The 17321-nt window shown below is 36.0% G+C and overlaps 2 protein-coding genes across 3 annotated transcripts in view; both read left to right on the forward strand.

Annotated features, from left to right (window-relative positions):
* The first annotated feature begins 1501 nt into the window (after positions 1-1501).
* Positions 1502-9051, forward strand: LOC110411644 (Protein kinase superfamily protein). 2 transcript variants are annotated; one of them, XM_021421893.2, is made up of 4 exons: positions 1502-1749; positions 2225-2378; positions 2775-3789; positions 8325-9051. In XM_021421893.2, the coding sequence occupies exons 3-4, from the start codon at positions 2870-2872 to the stop codon at positions 8662-8664; spliced, it is 1260 nt and encodes a 419-aa protein (XP_021277568.1). In that variant the 5' UTR covers positions 1502-1749; positions 2225-2378; positions 2775-2869; the 3' UTR covers positions 8665-9051. The 2 variants fall into 2 exon arrangements, with proteins under 2 accessions (XP_021277568.1, XP_021277569.1); XM_021421894.2 differs by lacking the exon at positions 2225-2378.
* Positions 9052-9420: 369 nt separating this feature from the next.
* Positions 9421-17321, forward strand: part of LOC110411643 (Class II aminoacyl-tRNA and biotin synthetases superfamily protein) — a 10145-nt gene continuing 2244 nt past the window's right edge. The window contains exons 1-8 of the mRNA XM_021421892.2: positions 9421-10086; positions 10187-10297; positions 10402-10515; positions 10836-11126; positions 11218-11328; positions 11509-11562; positions 11903-11982; positions 12135-12250. Coding sequence (XP_021277567.1) covers positions 9574-10086; positions 10187-10297; positions 10402-10515; positions 10836-11126; positions 11218-11328; positions 11509-11562; positions 11903-11982; positions 12135-12250 — 1390 coding nt within the window. The 5' untranslated portion in view covers positions 9421-9573. The remainder of the gene's footprint in view (positions 10087-10186; positions 10298-10401; positions 10516-10835; positions 11127-11217; positions 11329-11508; positions 11563-11902; positions 11983-12134; positions 12251-17321) is intronic.

Genomic DNA, 17321 nt, shown 5'->3' on the forward strand with positions numbered 1-17321 from the left:
AAAGAATATTAACTATCAGCAACATCATAATCGGTTTAAGAATCAGTCCTGGGAAAATATCTCATGCTTTTTAGGAATTAGAACATTAATAGGGACAAATAAATTCATTTTGGTCAAGTACAAATCTGAGGGAAGGGGGGGATTCCAACTTAAACTGTTTTGGGCAGGGAGATATATACCCTTACTGTTGAGCCAAATGATCAGTTGCAGTAGGGATAAATAATTGGTAGTACTAGTATCTTTCTTCTATGAACTTCCAATCCTTGATTTCCTTCAGTAGCCTAAACCAACGGCAAGGGAGTTAGCGGCAGCATGCCTTGGGTATGTTTGTAATTCGTCAGTTTTTCAGGCTGGCTAGGCAAAAATTGTTGAGGTATAATTTAGGTTGGGAATCAAATTAACTATTTGTCGGCTGTCTCCATCCTCATACACTAAATATGTTGTTGCAGAAAGGGGTGAGTAATGCATTGGGGAGAAGCATATAAACCCTCGACAGACGTAGCAGATATGGCTGTGGAATTTGGGAATATATGGTCTAGTTTCTGTTTTTATTCTTTTCAGGACTGATGAAGATCTGGGTGTTGTTTGTTGAATGAATGATGTTAATGCAATGCAGGTCTGAAGGAAGGTGGATGCAGCTGCTGCAGTTTCTCACCTTAACTGCAAGACTATTCAGAGCAGACAATATTATCCCGGCTCTCATCTGTGTTAGCCTTATCAGAACCGTCAGTTCCAGCAACTGTTGAACGAGGAGTTACGTCCTCCGTACAACAGCTTTCAGGTTAACTTGCTTCAGAAACATTCATGGGTAGAGACTTCATAAGAGGTTGTGAAGGTGCAGATCCTTGGGAAATCCCTGGAATATAGCGTTGTAGGGGATATAAAAGCTCCTGTAAATAAGAAATATGGTGGTTTTTCTCCGTTTGTTGTTTCTTTTGTCACCACTTGTTTTGGCATACCAATACTGGTTATTAGGGAAATCATAGGACTATGCGGTACACAGAGTGCCGAGTTTTAAAGTGTTTGAATGATTGTGAAAAAAGGATGATTGTTATTGTAAATAAGCTCGGGCAGCAGTGCTAGTACTAGAGCACACCAATTCATGGTGATTGTAATTTGTGATGTTAAGACTCGTTGAAACAGGCTACTCTGAGCTGGTAAATGTCCAAGGATTTGATTTAGCAACTGATGGGAAATGTGTTTAGAATGAACCAAATACTTTACTAAAGTAATTATAATTAAAAAATTATATATGGACAAGTCTTATTAAAGGCGTAGATGTGTCCTACACTGTTGATAAAATAATTGGAAAAAATTTTTTAATGAAAAAGAACAAGGAAAGTGAAGGGATCACACGCGCGCTATTACGGGATGGAGGGCCTCGAAAAAGCAAAGCAAGCCAAACTTTGTCGACACGTGTATAGGAAATAGAGCGAGTGAAAAAGTGCAGAATAGTAGCGAGTGGTACTGGGTCTGGTCACAATAAAAACGAGGCTTTGCCAGTAAATGAGAAGCGTAGACTGCTCCTCTCTTCTTCCTCTTCCTCCTCTTCCTTCTTGTTGGTGTTATTTTTTTTCCGTCTCTCTCTTCCGCTCTTCTTTCTTATTTCTAAATCTTTTGCTCGTCTTCTTCTCCTTTTTGGAAGGTCTTCTCCTTTTTGCGGGACGCATTCGATGAATTTTTCATTAAGTATCTCGATCAGTCTTTATCCAAATTTCGTCCACTTCTTGTCCTTGTAATATATCTCAGGTATGCATTCGATATATTTTCCCCCTCTGAATCCGCTCTCTTGATCACTTCTCAGGCTAAAGTTTTTGCTGCTTTTCTGCAGTTTTCTACGCTTCCTTTGATTTTCAGCGTGTTTTGATAATCTGATCTATGCTTGAAGTTGGTTGATTTATGATGGAATTTGTTATTCTTTAATTATTTTTTTCCTTTAAAAGAAATTGGTATGTTTTGATTGGGAAAGATTTGGAACTTGAAATGAAAAATGAAAAATTAAGATTTTTTATTTTCAATTTGTGTTTTGTTGGTCGAATATTTGTAGCTGAATCGTTTTTGTTCTGCTTCACTCTGTAAAGTTGTTCTAAGGACATAGGGGCTTTAGGGCATTTTTTTTTTTTACATTTCCAAGTTAAAATTCGAACCTTTGTTTTTGTACGTATGGAAATAGAATTTTTATCTAAAAGTCTAGTGCTTTGCATTTTCTGCATTTCAATCTCAGCTAACACTGAAGCTTTGAGGGTTTGACTGTTTCTTGAACGAATATTTTGGCTTACGGCTTCCGATTCAGCTTAAACAATCTGGGATCGAAATAATTGCGTTTCTAGGGTTTGCGAGCACCTCCATAGCTTTTCACTTCCCGTAACCTGATTAAGGTTTGTCTTATTTCTTCATTCGGTTCTTTTAAGAGCAAACATATGAACAATCGTTTCAAAACTGGAAACAAAAGCTAGCTATTTTCACCTTTTGAAAATCCGTTATATATATATAAAGAAAAATGCAAGGACCTGGATATTTGGACACTGCTTCCCAAATTATCTTCTCCCTGTAAAATTACTTCTCTCTCTGCATTTACGGACATCCACTTACCTCCCTTTGCTTGCTGAGGGACACTTTATCTGGCACTTCTTGATTTCTGTCTTTCTCTTGAATTCCTTTACCCAATAAATTAAGCACAAGTGACGTTCTAAAACCCAAGAAGTGCTTGCCTATAATCTTTAGCACTTACTGTCAGGTTGTAACTCACAAGCTTTCATTTTTGTTGGTTTTAGGACATATACTAAAGAGATTGCACCATCAAATGAGTGTCAAGAGTTTGGGCTAAGGAGAACTGCTTATCCTGAGTTTAACTTTTGGAGTTTCATTCATGATTGGGAAAATGGTCGAGGGGCCTAAATTTACTGGACTTATGGGAGGAACCAACAACAATGATAACAATTACTTTGATTTTACTCAAGGGTTTTACCAAAAACTTGGTGAGGGCACAAACATGTCTATCGACAGTTTACAGACAAGTAATGCTGGTGGGTCTGTGTCCATGTCAGTTGAAAACAGTAGTGTGGGCTCTAATGATTCTCTAACCCACATTTTAAGCCACCCTGGTCTAAAGCCTGTGAACCGCCACAATTACTCTGTCTCTGTGGGTCAGAGTGTGTTTCGTCCTGGTAAGGTTGGCCATGCACTTAATGATGATGCATTAGCACAAGCATTGATGGATAGTAGGTATCCAACTGAGGGTTTGGAGAATTATGATGAGTGGACTATTGATTTAAGAAAACTTAATATGGGTACAGCTTTTGCTCAAGGAGCTTTTGGGAAGTTATACAGAGGTACATATAATGGTGAGGATGTTGCGATTAAGATATTGGAAAGGCCAGAGAATAGCCCAGAGAAGGCACAAGTTATGGAGCAGCAGTTTCAGCAGGAAGTTATGATGCTTGCAACACTGAAGCATCCAAATATTGTGCGATTTATTGGGGCATGTCGTAAGCCAATGGTATGGTGCATTGTGACAGAGTATGCAAAGGGAGGCTCAGTTCGACAGTTTCTAACAAGGAGGCAGAATCGTGCCGTGCCATTGAAATTGGCAGTTAAGCAGGCATTGGATGTTGCAAGAGGGATGGCCTATGTTCATGGGCTTGGGTTTATTCACAGGGATTTGAAGTCTGATAACCTTCTAATAGCCGCTGATAAATCAATAAAGATTGCAGATTTTGGTGTTGCACGTATTGAGGTGCAGACTGAGGGTATGACACCAGAGACAGGGACATACCGTTGGATGGCTCCGTAAGTCTTTAGACTATTATATGTTACAGTTTCTTCCCTGTTACAATATGACAGTTTTTTTCATCTTTTTTAGATGATTCTTGCTAGTTGGCATGAACTCTCCAGCTTTTTTCTTAAAAGAAAAACCTTAAGGTTGTGCATACCTTCCGGATTAGATTTCATACTCCTTTGTTTAATTAACTTCATCTGTTTGTAGATTGTCTTTATATTCTTCTGTTGTGAGTTATGTTAAGGGGTAACTCCTGCGGAGTAAGGTTCTGCCATTTTCTGTTTCCATCTTCTGAGCTTTTAGTTTATATATTCTTTTAGTTTTTGTTTTAAAAATGTGAACTAAATTGTAAAACTGTTCTACCTCTTTATCTGAATTCTGAATATGATTATGCTATTCTCTAACCCCCTTCGTGCTGACTAGCAGCTACCTTCTAAAATGGCTGATGCTTTTGTTTGATAATTTGAAGTAAAGCGCTGCCTTCATGACTGTGATTTGATTTAGAATATTTGAGTTCTCTGTTTTTGGCTGGAACATTTTGAGGTTTAAATAATTTTACATAATTGTTGTCTATCTAGAAGTGTTTGGGGTAGGTTACTGGGGAATGTGCATTTATCATCTTAAACGATTAATTTTTTGATGCCTCACCCTCTCTCTCTCTAACAGTAGTGTGAATTTTGGGGATCTGGATGTCTTGCAGCTTAAAATGAATTATGCTTCTTTTTGAAGAAAAATAATAGACGTAGCTACTATCTAGTAGTTATTAGATAAATAAAGTACCTATCAAGCATGTATCAATTTAGGTCCTTAAAAATAAAGTATAGTTACTCAATTTTAAAACTTTGAGATTTGAATGTGATAGGATTGTAATATGCGAGGTTGATGTTGTGTTTGCAAGCAAACGGAGGTTGTTCATAGTTTGTTTTCATCTAATACCACTATTTTCTGTAAATCATGTCCTTTCTCCATATTTGTGGATGCTTGGTTTGTTTTAGCTATGGTAGGTGAGAGAATGGGTCTTCTGTCCTGAGATGTGGTTCCTATTCATGTTTGGGTGCATTTTAAAGCCACATGTTTCCATAGGAATATAGTATTCTTTCACGCATTATATTCCTACTTACTTTTGGTGTATTCAAAGTTATTTGATGCATTTGTGCCTTACTCTCCGGAATGCTGTCATACATACCCATTAATTTGTTTCTAAATTAATAAAACTATATAACTATATAACTATCTATTTAGAATAGTGTCCAGTCCTTGAAGTAGGCTTTCATATGGCTCACTGACTAGTTGTTGGCAACGCCACCTATACCATATTGGCTGCGTCAGAGCAAGAGAGGAGTTGCAAAATCTCCCTGGAGATTATTTTGAGTTCATAGGTTGTTGTTTGCAATATTTTATTGTACAGCACTGAGGTTGCACTGATAGACAGTTTGTATATGTGTCTTGTCTCTCTAAATTTAATATGGTTCTGTTCCAAAGAGGCTAATTGCCAAGCATTGGAATTTTCCTGTCCCATGCATAGGAACAAACCAGTTCATGAGGGCCAAAAGATCTCTCACTCATTTTTTTCAAGCCCTGTCCTAGGCTATGTGTTTTCCCTCTTATCTACTTTAATGTTGTTTGCAGCCTTTACACATTGTATAATTGTGATGCAGAGAAACAGATGGGTTAAGAGTTGTGTTTTGTTTTTAGTTTAATTTATAATGAAGGCTGGATGGCCAAAGTGAGTGCGTTTCCGGGTGTCTTATGTTTCTGCTTTACAATCAGACGATTCTGCTTTGCCATGCAAGACAGATGTAGCTTTTCAAGTTTTTGCTTTTTTATGCTATGACGTTATTAATTTATAGCATATAGAGGTCTATTCATGGTTGGGAGGTTTCATTATTGTTTTAATTAGGGGAGGTTACTATTTTGTCACATTAAGTTGAGGCAAGGCATTACAGGGTGGAAGACAAAAAGGTGAATCAATGTACTTAATAATGGCCTAAGTTGTGTTGAAGCAAGGGGCTACAAAGAGGAAGATGAACAAGTTATTCAATGCACTTAGTGATGACCTACTCTGCAGCATGCACAAATAGGGAGATTGCATGCAAGTATGTGTTACCAAGAAATTTCCTAGGTTTAAACTGAGAATAGTTTCTTAGGTTATCTTCGGATAGAGTATTTGACAATTTCTACAGCATTTTAAAATGAGGCAATCCAAAATGCAGCAATTGAAAATGATAGAATTGAAAATGTGTGGTTTAGTTTAGTATTCCACAAATTGAAATATTGTTCCTGGGTTATATGATATAAACAGAAACTTGCCATTTGGCCATCAACAAATCATCCTCCCGATAGCTTCAAATATACTGAGTTTTTTCTCTTTTTCAAAATTGTGCTGAAAGAGGACCAATCTTGAAGCATGACCAGTGAGATAATTGAGTAGAACAAGAAGAAAAAGGTGGCTACCATTACTAGTTCTTTACTGGCAGTGGAAATGGCATCTTGAAGCATAAGAAGGGAAGAAATCTCACCAGAAGTGGAGTGTAGGATGGGATCTCTGTAGAGTAGGGGGAGGAGAGTGAAAACCATAAAATTTGGTCTTGTTGGAGTCGATAGGAGTTGGAGAAGATATCACTTGCTGTGGTAACAATGAGATTGCTGACAAAAAATTGACTTTTGGCGACAAAGCTTGAGTATATGAGAGTTTCTCTTTCCTTTTTCTTTGTTTTAGTATTTTGCTTTTTAGTTGAAGGAAGAATATAATTTGAAATAACACCTCTTTAGGCTTTGTTTTGAAGCTTTGCTAACCTGTACGGTTCTTGCAGACATTCTGATTGTGTACAGATATGGATTTGCTCGTGTTTTTGGGCACTTCCATTTTACCTTGAATGAAATTTAATGTTAAAAAAAAAAAAGGCTTTGTTTTGAAGCAGGTATGTGGTTATCCAAAATTCTGCGATCTTTTACCCACATGATGTGATTTAATTTTTAGAATTTAAAATCCTTCCGCAATATCAAATCCCTCCAAAAACACTCTTATGAAAGATTGGAAACTGTTGAGGATTAGTTTCAAGCAAAATTGTTGTTGTTTTCCCAATTAAATGTGTATCCATAGAAATTAGCAATAAAAAAAAAGTGTATCCATAGAATCTTTGAGAATGGAAATGGTAGGTGTAGGGTGGTGGAAGAATTAATGAAAATTTTAACAAAAGATTATGCGGCCCTCTTAATTGGAAATATTTTATTTGCGTTCATTAGATATATGGATGGAGTGAAAACCTGAATTAGGGAAGATGAGAAAGTAGCATGGATTGTTTTTTTTTTTTTTTGAAAATAAGTATCATGGATTGTTACCCATAATATTTTTGGTCCTTTTAAGTAAATTGATGTGCACTACATTTCTAGGATTCGTCAAATGATTGTTGTATTTCAATGTTAAGATTTCACTATGAATTATTTTTTCTATTTGCTTTGGTCTTGTTGGTTGCGGAGGGTGGGAAATTTTGTTGACACCTTTGCAGGAGGTTAAATTCTGACTGGTTTGAAGTAGTTGTTTTGAATGAATAATATCGGTTTCAGAATTCAGCTTTGATGTGAAGTCAAGAAGTGTATCTATCAGTTGATATAACTATATCTGATAAGGCAGAATGCCATGTCAAGATACGTTCTACCATATATAAGATACGTGGCTCCTATCAAATTCGAAGTGTCTTAAAGTTGTACTGTTTGCCATCTGTAGGAAGCTAGAGGCTTACTCGTGTTCATATTGCACAATTGTTTTTCTGATCTTAATAATTGTCTAATGACTCTAATTATGGTGGATCAATCTTTTTGACATGGTAGCTTTGACATTTGATGCATTTTACCATGAGTTAATCCATTCCTGTGGTTACCTTAAGGGATCAATTAATTTACTGCTTCAATTAATAGTGTATTGAAAGCCTTAATGGCTTGTCTGAAATTATTTTGTCCTGATAGGGTGATTTTTGTGGAGGAATTCTTGAGCATTGCTCATGTTCTGTGCTGTGTCAATATCCATGTGTAGTTATGAGCCTAATTTTCGGAGGATTGAGGTGCAGACATGATTTATTGGTGTATATTTAGCAGCCATAGTCAATAGAACAGGTTGAGGCATGAAATTGTTTATTTGTTATTCCTCTTCGTTGTGTGCGTGACTTAGTATGCACTGCTATAGTGGTTCCCTACTGTTAGAGAAACTAGTTGAGAGCATTGCATCAGTGCAACTTGTGACTCTCTGCTTGCCATGTTTCTTGAATGTTTCTAGTAGAATTGTTTTCCTGTTTCAAATGGAGTATTGGAAACTGATTTGCATCATACGTATAACGACATGGTGGTGCTCACTGGTGCACTTGTTTTGGCATTTAGTTTATCATTAGTTGTCACTGAATTTTCTTCTCCGTGAAACTGCATTAATATGCTGACCATTTGACTTTGGTATCCATATTGTCTATCTGTTAAGTGTATTGTTTGGTTTTGTTCTTATTTTATGTTAGAAATACTGTTGGTTGTGATTCCGTGCTTGTGTTTGCTGTTTCAGAGAGATGATACAACATCGGCCCTACACGCAAAAAGTAGATGTGTATAGTTTTGGAATTGTACTTTGGGAGCTTATCACTGGCTTACTTCCCTTCCAGAACATGACTGCGGTGCAGGCAGCATTTGCGGTGGTGAACAAGGGTGTAAGGCCGGTCATTCCAAATGATTGTCTCCCTGTGCTGAGTGAGATCATGACACGTTGCTGGGACACTAACCCAGAAGTTCGTCCTCCCTTCACTGAGATTGTGAAGATGCTTGAGAATGCTGAAAATGAGATAATGACAACTGTTCGTAAGGCCCGCTTCAGGTGTTGCATGACTCAACCAATGACAATCGACTGATCCAGAATAGGAGAGTGAAGAACAGAAGATAAAGGAAAAGAGGATATAAATGAAAATGGAAAGGAAAAACAGGAGCAGTAAGAATTTACATATAAGTTCATGTATGTATCAGTATTTTTACTTTTTTTTTTGTCCCTTTAAGTTGGAGATAGGAGAAGGTAACTATTGAGACTGGTGGTTTCTGGATTTTGGTGTCAACTGTACTTGGACTAGTGGTGTTGTAGTTGTAGTAGTGAAGGGGATCATTGATGTGGTTACCCTGTGTAGCTATATATATGGGGCCTGGCATATCTGTTACTCTTTGATTGTTTAAATGCAGGTTCTCAATTGGGTAAACTTGTTATTTTTCATTTATGTTTATGAGCAGATGTTCAGTGGTGCATGGTATTTGTATCAATAGCTATTTCTGCGTGCTGATTATTTTCTTTGAATTGGGTCCTCATGAGTGTGATCCAGGCGGGGCAAGTGACCGCTCCTGCTAGGACATTCTACTTAACATTTCCTTCTGGGTTTTTGTTAGGTTTTATTCAAATTCTATAAAAATAAATTGGAACTTGAGATTTTTTATTTCTTAATTAAAAAAGGAAAAGACGTAACCCACTTGAAAGCCCCCAGTTTCTTTTAATCATTTTTATTTTTAAAACTGGGTATCTTATCATTTCTTTGATTGGATAATTAACGAATTTCAAATGTTAAATTCATTTTTTAATCGCCTTTCAGAGAAAGCTTACTCCTCGACGGATTAGCATTTTTAGGACTAAATGGCCCCTGCTGACTAATCTAATTTACAACCCTAACCATATAAAATCTTTCTTTTCTCCCCTCTCTTCCTCATCCTTCCCTCTCTCTAACTCTGCCGTCTGCTCCGCCATCCCCACCACCGCCCAGCTTCTTTTCTCTATCATCATCATGTCATCCGAAGCGGAAGAGCCCAACTTGAGCAAGAAAGCTGCCAAAAAGGAAGCTGCTAAGCTTGAGAAGTTGCGTCGCCGACAGGAAGCTGCTTCCCTGGCCTCCTCGGCTTCTTCCCTCTCCGTTGACGAGGAGGACCTCCATTCCTCCAACTATGGCGACGTCCCTCTCCCCGAGCTCAAGTCCTGCTCCCAAGCCGATGCTGGCAATTGGAGCCGAGCCGTTGCATCAGTGGTTAGGACTCAAGTTGGAGCCCTTACCCAGGAGTTGAAGGACAAGGAGGTGCTAATACGGGGGCGAGCCCACACAATACGACCGGTGGGGAAAAATATGGCCTTCCTGGTCGTCAGGAAGAAGGGATTCACTGTCCAGTGCTTGGCTGCTACGCAATCAATGGGAGTGAGTCGACAAATGGTGAAGTTTGTAGCTGGACTTAACCGAGAGTCCATCGTAGACGTAATCGGTGTGGTATCTGTCCCTGGGAATCCCATCAAGGGAACCACCCAGCAGGTAGTAGTAGTACCTTCTTCTATAGTAATAAAGCCTTGCTTTCTTTTTTTTTTCAATAATATCAAGTATCCATCAGTCACCTCTTTTTTAATTGTTTCAGGTCGAAATTCAAGTTAGAAAATTATATTGTGTGAATAAAGCCATGCCTAACTTACCCATTAATATTGAGGATGCTGCTCGAAGTGATGTTGAAATTGAAAATGCTTTGCAAGTATGTTATATACCCTTTGCATTCACGCCTTTTTATTTTGGTATGCAATATATTTTATATACATTGTAATATTCTCAACCATATTATCATTTTTTCTACTGCAGGCTGGAGAGCAACTTCCTCGTGTCAATCAGGATACACGTTTGAACTTCAGAGTTATTGATATTCGAACCCCTGCTAATCAAGGGATTTTCCGCATCCAAAGCCAAGTTGGAAATGTCAGTCTTTGAGTCTTTGCTAATCTTATGACATTTTCTTTTTTAATACTGTATGATTACAAAAATTGCTGCATGCTATTGCGTCTACAACATTTTTAATTTAATGGGTCTGGATATGCTTTGAAATGCATTTCGATCAACTGTTAAGATCTTCAGGTTGAACTATGAGAGTGGTTTCACTATGTGATTGTTGATTTTCATCCACCATAGTTTATGTGGTCTCTAATTGTTGAAGCTTATTATTATTTGCTTCCTTTCCCACTTGAATCTTAGTGCTAAACTTGTAAATGGCTTCTCAAACAAGTTGAAAAGTTCTGCAGATATTTAGGCAGTTCTTGCTATCAGAGGATTTTGTTGAAATCCACACCCCAAAACTGATAGCAGGCTCTAGTGAAGGTGGTTCTGCTGTTTTTAAACTTGACTACAAAGGGCAACCTGCATGTCTGGCCCAGTCTCCTCAACTTCACAAGCAAATGTCAATCTGTGGTGATTTTGATCGGGTTTTCGAGATCGGTGCTGTTTATAGAGCTGAGGATTCCTACACTCACAGGCATTTGTGTGAGTTTACGGGTCTTGATGTTGAAATGGAGATTGAGAAGCACTACTCTGAGGTACAATTAATGGTTGTTGTCTTGAGTCATGACTACCTGAAAACTTTGTGATTGTTTATATTTTAATGACCAATTGGGCCTCTATGCACAGGTGATGGACATTGTGGACCGATTATTTGTTATAATGTTTGATAGTTTGAATGAGAGGTGTGAGAAGGAACTTGAAGCTGTGGCGAGGCAGTATCCCTTTGAACCTTTGAAGGTCTTTTTCCACTTTTCAGGATTACTATGCTTGTATTGCTATTAAGTGTTTGTATCTTTTGGAATTAATAAATATACTTGTATTAGTCTGTTAAAAATAAGTGGAATAGATAGAAACGTAGCAATGTTAATCACTTTGATTTGAATCGATATTCTATTGTTAACATTTATAAATGTGCAGTACAAGCCAAATACCCTGCGACTTACATTTGAAGAAGGAGTTCAGATGCTGAAGGTAATCTTAAATCTCTGTTGTTATTTAAATTTAAGTCGCATGTTGCTATATTTTTTGCTTTTTTATTGGTAATCATGTCACAAAGGGAATAGGTGAAATAAATGATTCTGGTAACCTAAAACACATGTACAATAAAAATAAATTAGAATGACCATAAAAAAGAGTATTAAGAGGCAGATGAAAGTAGCTTGGTTAAGTTGTTTTGCTTTAATGGGACACCAAGTATTATTTATAGATCCGTTGTATCTTATGAAATGGGCATGCCATTTTTAAGCTGGTTTTGGTTGTATCTTCTCAGAGGGTACTTTACCTTCTCTCAAACTTTTGTGTGTTTGTTCAGGATGCTGGTGTGGAAGTTGATCCTCTTGGGGACTTAAATACAGAAGCAGAAAGAAAATTGGGCCAGCTAGTTTTGGAGAAGTAATATATTACTTTCACTTATTTCTTGTCCCTTACACTTTTGTCCATCACTCCTTTGTTTCTTTTTCTTTTCTTTTGACTGAATGTGATATTTTAATTTTTAAATTTTGTATAATTGTGAGAAGGAACTAAAATTATACTGTTTATCGTAGGTACGGCACTGAATTCTATATTCTGCATCGCTATCCTTTGGCTGTAAGGCCATTCTACACCATGCCTTGCTATGATAATTCCCTTTATAGTAATTCATTTGATGTCTTCATTCGAGGTAATACGTGAGATCAATTTTTTTCTTGTGTGTGGATTTGACCTATTTTTAATTTCTTAGTTTGGCTACATTTGTTCTGCTTAAGTATGTTTTGGTTGGAGGTTTTACTTTTTTGATTTCTTTACATGGTTTTTGCTTCCATGTGGCATGGTATACTTTTGCCAAAATTTAATCATGTGAGGATTTTGGTTTAGTTGGTATTGATAGTGCCGAGAACGACTTGGAATTGTTAATTGTTATGTTAGTGTCAAGAATAATTATTTTATAAATAAATAATGACTGGGAATGTTAAATGAAACAAGAAATGATCTTCAAGAATATCTAAAGTACTCTTGATGTGGTTGTTGCGTTGCATGGACGAAGTTGTAAATCAATCCATGGTGATAGTAGAAAGATTGAGGTGGTAATTGAGAAACAAGAGGTTTAGTTGATTGAAATAATTACTGTAGATGCTTAATTTTGGTTAACTATTATTTCTGAAGTAGTGTTACAGAAAAAATTACATTATGGGCGTTCTAGTACATAAGCGCTTGGTGTTGTTACAAGCGCAGAAACGCTCAGGGGAGTTTCAATCATGGAAACGTCTAGGTGCGTTCCCAGCGCGAAAGTTCCTAGGGGCGTTCTAAGCACACCAGTGGCATGAGTGTTCCGAGCATGGAAACACCTAAGAACAATCATGGAACAATTATTGTTATGGAAAAGTGAATGTAATTTAGAAAAAGTGATAGGGTTCATGAGTTACTTTCACATTTGGGATGTTTTAGAGAACTTGGCTTGATGGTTCAGGTTTGGAGATAGTTAAGAGAATTTCTTTTAAATTTTTTCTTAAAGTACATGTACTTTATCATTTATTTTCTTCCTTAAGAGTACATGTGGTGCACTATCAAATGTCACTACTTCACTACTCAAAACTAATGCCCATTACTCAATTACATGATCATTTTCTTAATATCCCACAAGTCATTCGTTGACATGTTCGTCCATGATAAGCACGTTTTCTTATGATTGAGCTTCATATCCAATAAGCTGTTCTTTAATGTGCTTTTCTATTGCAAACACATTCTCCATGATTGAATGTGTTCTCTCAATTACACTTAAGAAAAAAAAGTGTTCTTGTTCCGGATAAATATAAGAGTGTTGGAGGTTGGAGGAGAGAAATTATTAGAAACCCAACAAAAATTATCTTAAAAGCTCTTTTGAGACTCCTCCAAACATTCTTTCTATTTAGCCTTTCAAATTCGTTGTAATTCGTCACTTCTTTCACGGTTTTTTATCCCTTGCCACCTTTCATCAAAGTATTTACACTTTAAGGACTACTCCAATCTTTCTATCTATTGCCTTTAGTGCATTTCAATTCACTCATTGTAGCATGTCCTTTCTCCCTACCAAAAGAACCGTCTACCTTTTAACGATTCCACTAGGGAGGAGTGATTGCAGTAAGTGGAAGTTATCAAAAAAATTTTTGTTAGAAGATATGGTAAGTTCTCTAGACAACCAAGAAATACTTGTCTTTACTTATGTCAAGGAGCTCATGAAAATGCTCCAAGCTTCCCAAGAAAGGATGCAAGTCTTGGAAGAAAACAATAAACGGATGATGGAGACCAGTGCTCGGTTTGCATCCTCAATTACCACAACTTCTCAACCTTTATCAATGCCAAACTATAATGATGAAAATGCCACTAACGTGGTCATCAATGTGAATGAAAATGGAGGAAATGGAGAGAACATGACCAAGTCACTCCTCAATACCACTAATCCTTTTATTGTTGAATCTTACTACAACAACTCCTTCAATGTCTACTCAGAGCTTTGTTACAAGAGTAGAGCTTGAAAGTTACTCAATCAGAAGAATAAGAGTCAACTTTTTGGAGTTTAATCTTAAGTTGCCTTATTCTGCCAGCATAGTTGTCAAGCCATATCCCAAGGATTATACTAGTTTAATATTTAAGCAATTCAATGGCAAAAGCGGTGATGCTCGAGAACATGTCATGAAGTTTGTGGAGACCTTTGGAATAGTGGGATTGGACGATGATTTGAAGTTAAAGGAATTCTCTAAGTCTCTTATTGAAGTCTTACACTTGTTACGTCAATCTTACTCTTGGTTCTGTACAATCATGGGTTCAAATGTGCAAAATATTTGGGGAAAATTTCTTCTCTATCCAAGAAAAGTAACTTTTATTGACTTGGGAAGAGAACATCAGAATTTAAAAGACCTCATGGAATACATCCAACGCTTTAAATAAAGGATGTTTGACATATAAGATTCCCATGATGGGAAAGGGCTAGTCAAATTTTGCATTTTTGGAAAACTTACTTTTTCTTACTTTTGTCACTTTAGTTGAAGTTGCACGATGAGCCAACAATATGATTCTTAGGCAATAGGGAGCCAGTTGTTTTCTGAGGAGAAATACCCCAACAGTAAACGCAGTTCAAGGAAGAGGTAGAGAAAGAAGAAACCATCAACTTTTTTTACATCCTAAAAGAGACAATCTAAGAAGAAGGTAAGAAGATGAGATTGATTCTACGAGATTGATTCTCCATCACCATTCTCAATCTCATTAGGTAGAGTGAGCGTTTCTCCACGAATGGATAAAGGATGGACAAGTGAACTTACCTTATGTTTCACAACCACTAACAACAAAAGAAAAGTTCAATCTAAGGTATTGTGAATTTCACCGTACAATTAGTCATTCCTTTGCTGAATGTAGAGATCTTTGCAAAATATTTTATAAGAGAGTGCAAATAGGAGAAATAATGGTTGGAAATAACTGGATCTAGAATAACCCGTTTCTCGCTCATCCATGATATCTATAATTTTTACTACTAATTATTTCATGTATTCAAAATTTAATATTTGTAAAAGAGAAGTCATTTTTCAACTATAAGCTTTAGCATTTTTAATTTGGTTGTAATTTTATTGTTGCACTAGGTTGCAAGCTTTATTGCTCATTCTTTGACTATATATTTCATCACTCATATTTTAGTTGCATGCTTTATCGTTCATAATTTGGCTGTAATGATATTATGCTATTGGTCGTCAGCTTTATTAGTCACTTCTTAACTATAGCTTGTTATTCACAAATAGGTTGCAGCTTTAAATGCTCATATAAAAGGATGTGTTTTTTTCCTTCATACTAAGTTAAGGATTAATCTTCTTAATGTGAAGTTGATAATCCCTTCTCGGTTGCACAGTGATACATGTGAAACAGTCATGTTTGCAAAAAGTGAAATATGGAATAGAGTATCTCAATTTATAAGTGAAGAAATTAAACCATGAAGAAAGCAAAGTAAGTGTTTACTAAGAAAACAAGTCTACAAGAGAACGAGAACAAGAAGTTTAGAGTGGAGGAAGATCTATCATTCTCAAAATTAAAAAGGTTGTCTAATTTTCTTCGCAACTCGATCTTTCGATCTCTCACTAAAGCCATCTATTCGCTCCCAAAGCTCTAAGTTTTGCAATAAGAATAGAATGTCATGAAAGTTTTCTAAATGAGTGTCAAAAGCAATAAGTCTACAACCTATCACTAGAAAAGACAACACATGGAAATAAGAGACATAGCGAGTTGTATTAAATCATCTCTTGCAGAAGAAGTATTGCGAGTAGTGTTCAGAACACTCCTAAGAGAAGAAACATTGATAGAACGTCTTCTATCTGGAGCTGTTTCACTACAAATACGGTCTCAATGATAGCCAACAAAAGCACATGGATACTTATTCGCTTGTTTTACATGTATTACTTCCTAAAAGCAATTCTCACCTCTTTCCTTGATGACATCATCATCACAATTTTCAGGCATAGGAGAAGCTTCGCTAGTTCTTTTTACTTACATTTTCTTAGAAAGAGAAGCTATATCAATATTCTTTTTCTTTTCAAGAGCAGCTCTACCACGTTGATCGTAGCAAGCTCTTTGGTGCAAAATAAGTCTTAGTGATCAAATGAAAAAGTGAAACTCCTTAACAACAAACAGATAGTATTCATGTATTATCATTACTTATGCATTATCATTCCTATCTACTCACTATTATGTTTTTAAAATTACATCAATGTTTCATCTTTGTTTGTTTATTCATATTTTTATAATAATGTCCCATGTTTGTTTATTATCTTTATGCCAAACAAAGCATGTAGAAAAATATATTAATTATTAAATATATACATAAAGAAAATTTGATTAAGATGCTAGTTTCGTAAAAAAAAAAGAAAACCTTTTGTACGAAAAGTTATGTTGCAATATAAATAATAAAAAAATAAAAAATAAAATCTTTCATTTTTCTCTTATAAAAGTAATATTAAAAAAAAGAAACAAGAAGAAACAATATAAAAAGTATATAAAATAATGTTGTAAAGAAAACTTGTTCAAATAGAATTTGATTGTTAGACTTTAAGGAATTTTTTTTCTAGTAGGAATCTAATATTTTAAATTTTCTTAATATTTTTTTTAACATTTCCTTGTTTCCTACATATCTTTACTTTTTTCTCTATAGTTCCTATTAATTGCAAGGAATTGCTTCGTAAATCTAACAAGACATGTTATTAATTACAATATTTCAATTATAGATGAAAATTTTATTTTCAATAATAAAATTATCATGTAGGGGCAAAATTATGCTAAATGTTTTTCAAGGGCATAAAGCATAGGGGCTTTCTAAGCGTAAAAGTGCTTAAGGGAGTTTTAAGCACGAAAGCATCTAAGGGGGTTCCAAGCGCGAAAGCATCTAAGGTGTTTCAAGCGTAGAAGCATCGAAGGGATGTCCAAGCGCGGAAGTGCCTAGGGTGTTCTAAGCGTTGAAGTGCTTAGGGACGTTTCAATCGCATAAGCACCCAAGGGCGTTCCTATCACGGAAAGCATCCAGGAAAGTTTCCAAGTGTGTAATGTATAATTATAACAAAATAATAAAAATAATAATATAAATTTGTAAGCTATTTATTATTTGAAAAAAATAATAAAAATAATATATATTTCATTCATAAAACTCTTCATAAGAATTTTTATATAGGGGGTAAAATGTAGATGTTCATTTTTTTCTAACTATTATTTTTGAAGTAATGTGTTATAGAAAAATTATATTA

Source organism: Theobroma umbraticum, unplaced genomic scaffold (assembly GCF_002168275.2).
Source record: "Theobroma umbraticum cultivar Fairchild unplaced genomic scaffold, ASM216827v3 scaffold_56.0, whole genome shotgun sequence".
Taxonomy (NCBI): Eukaryota; Viridiplantae; Streptophyta; class Magnoliopsida; order Malvales; family Malvaceae; genus Theobroma; species Theobroma umbraticum.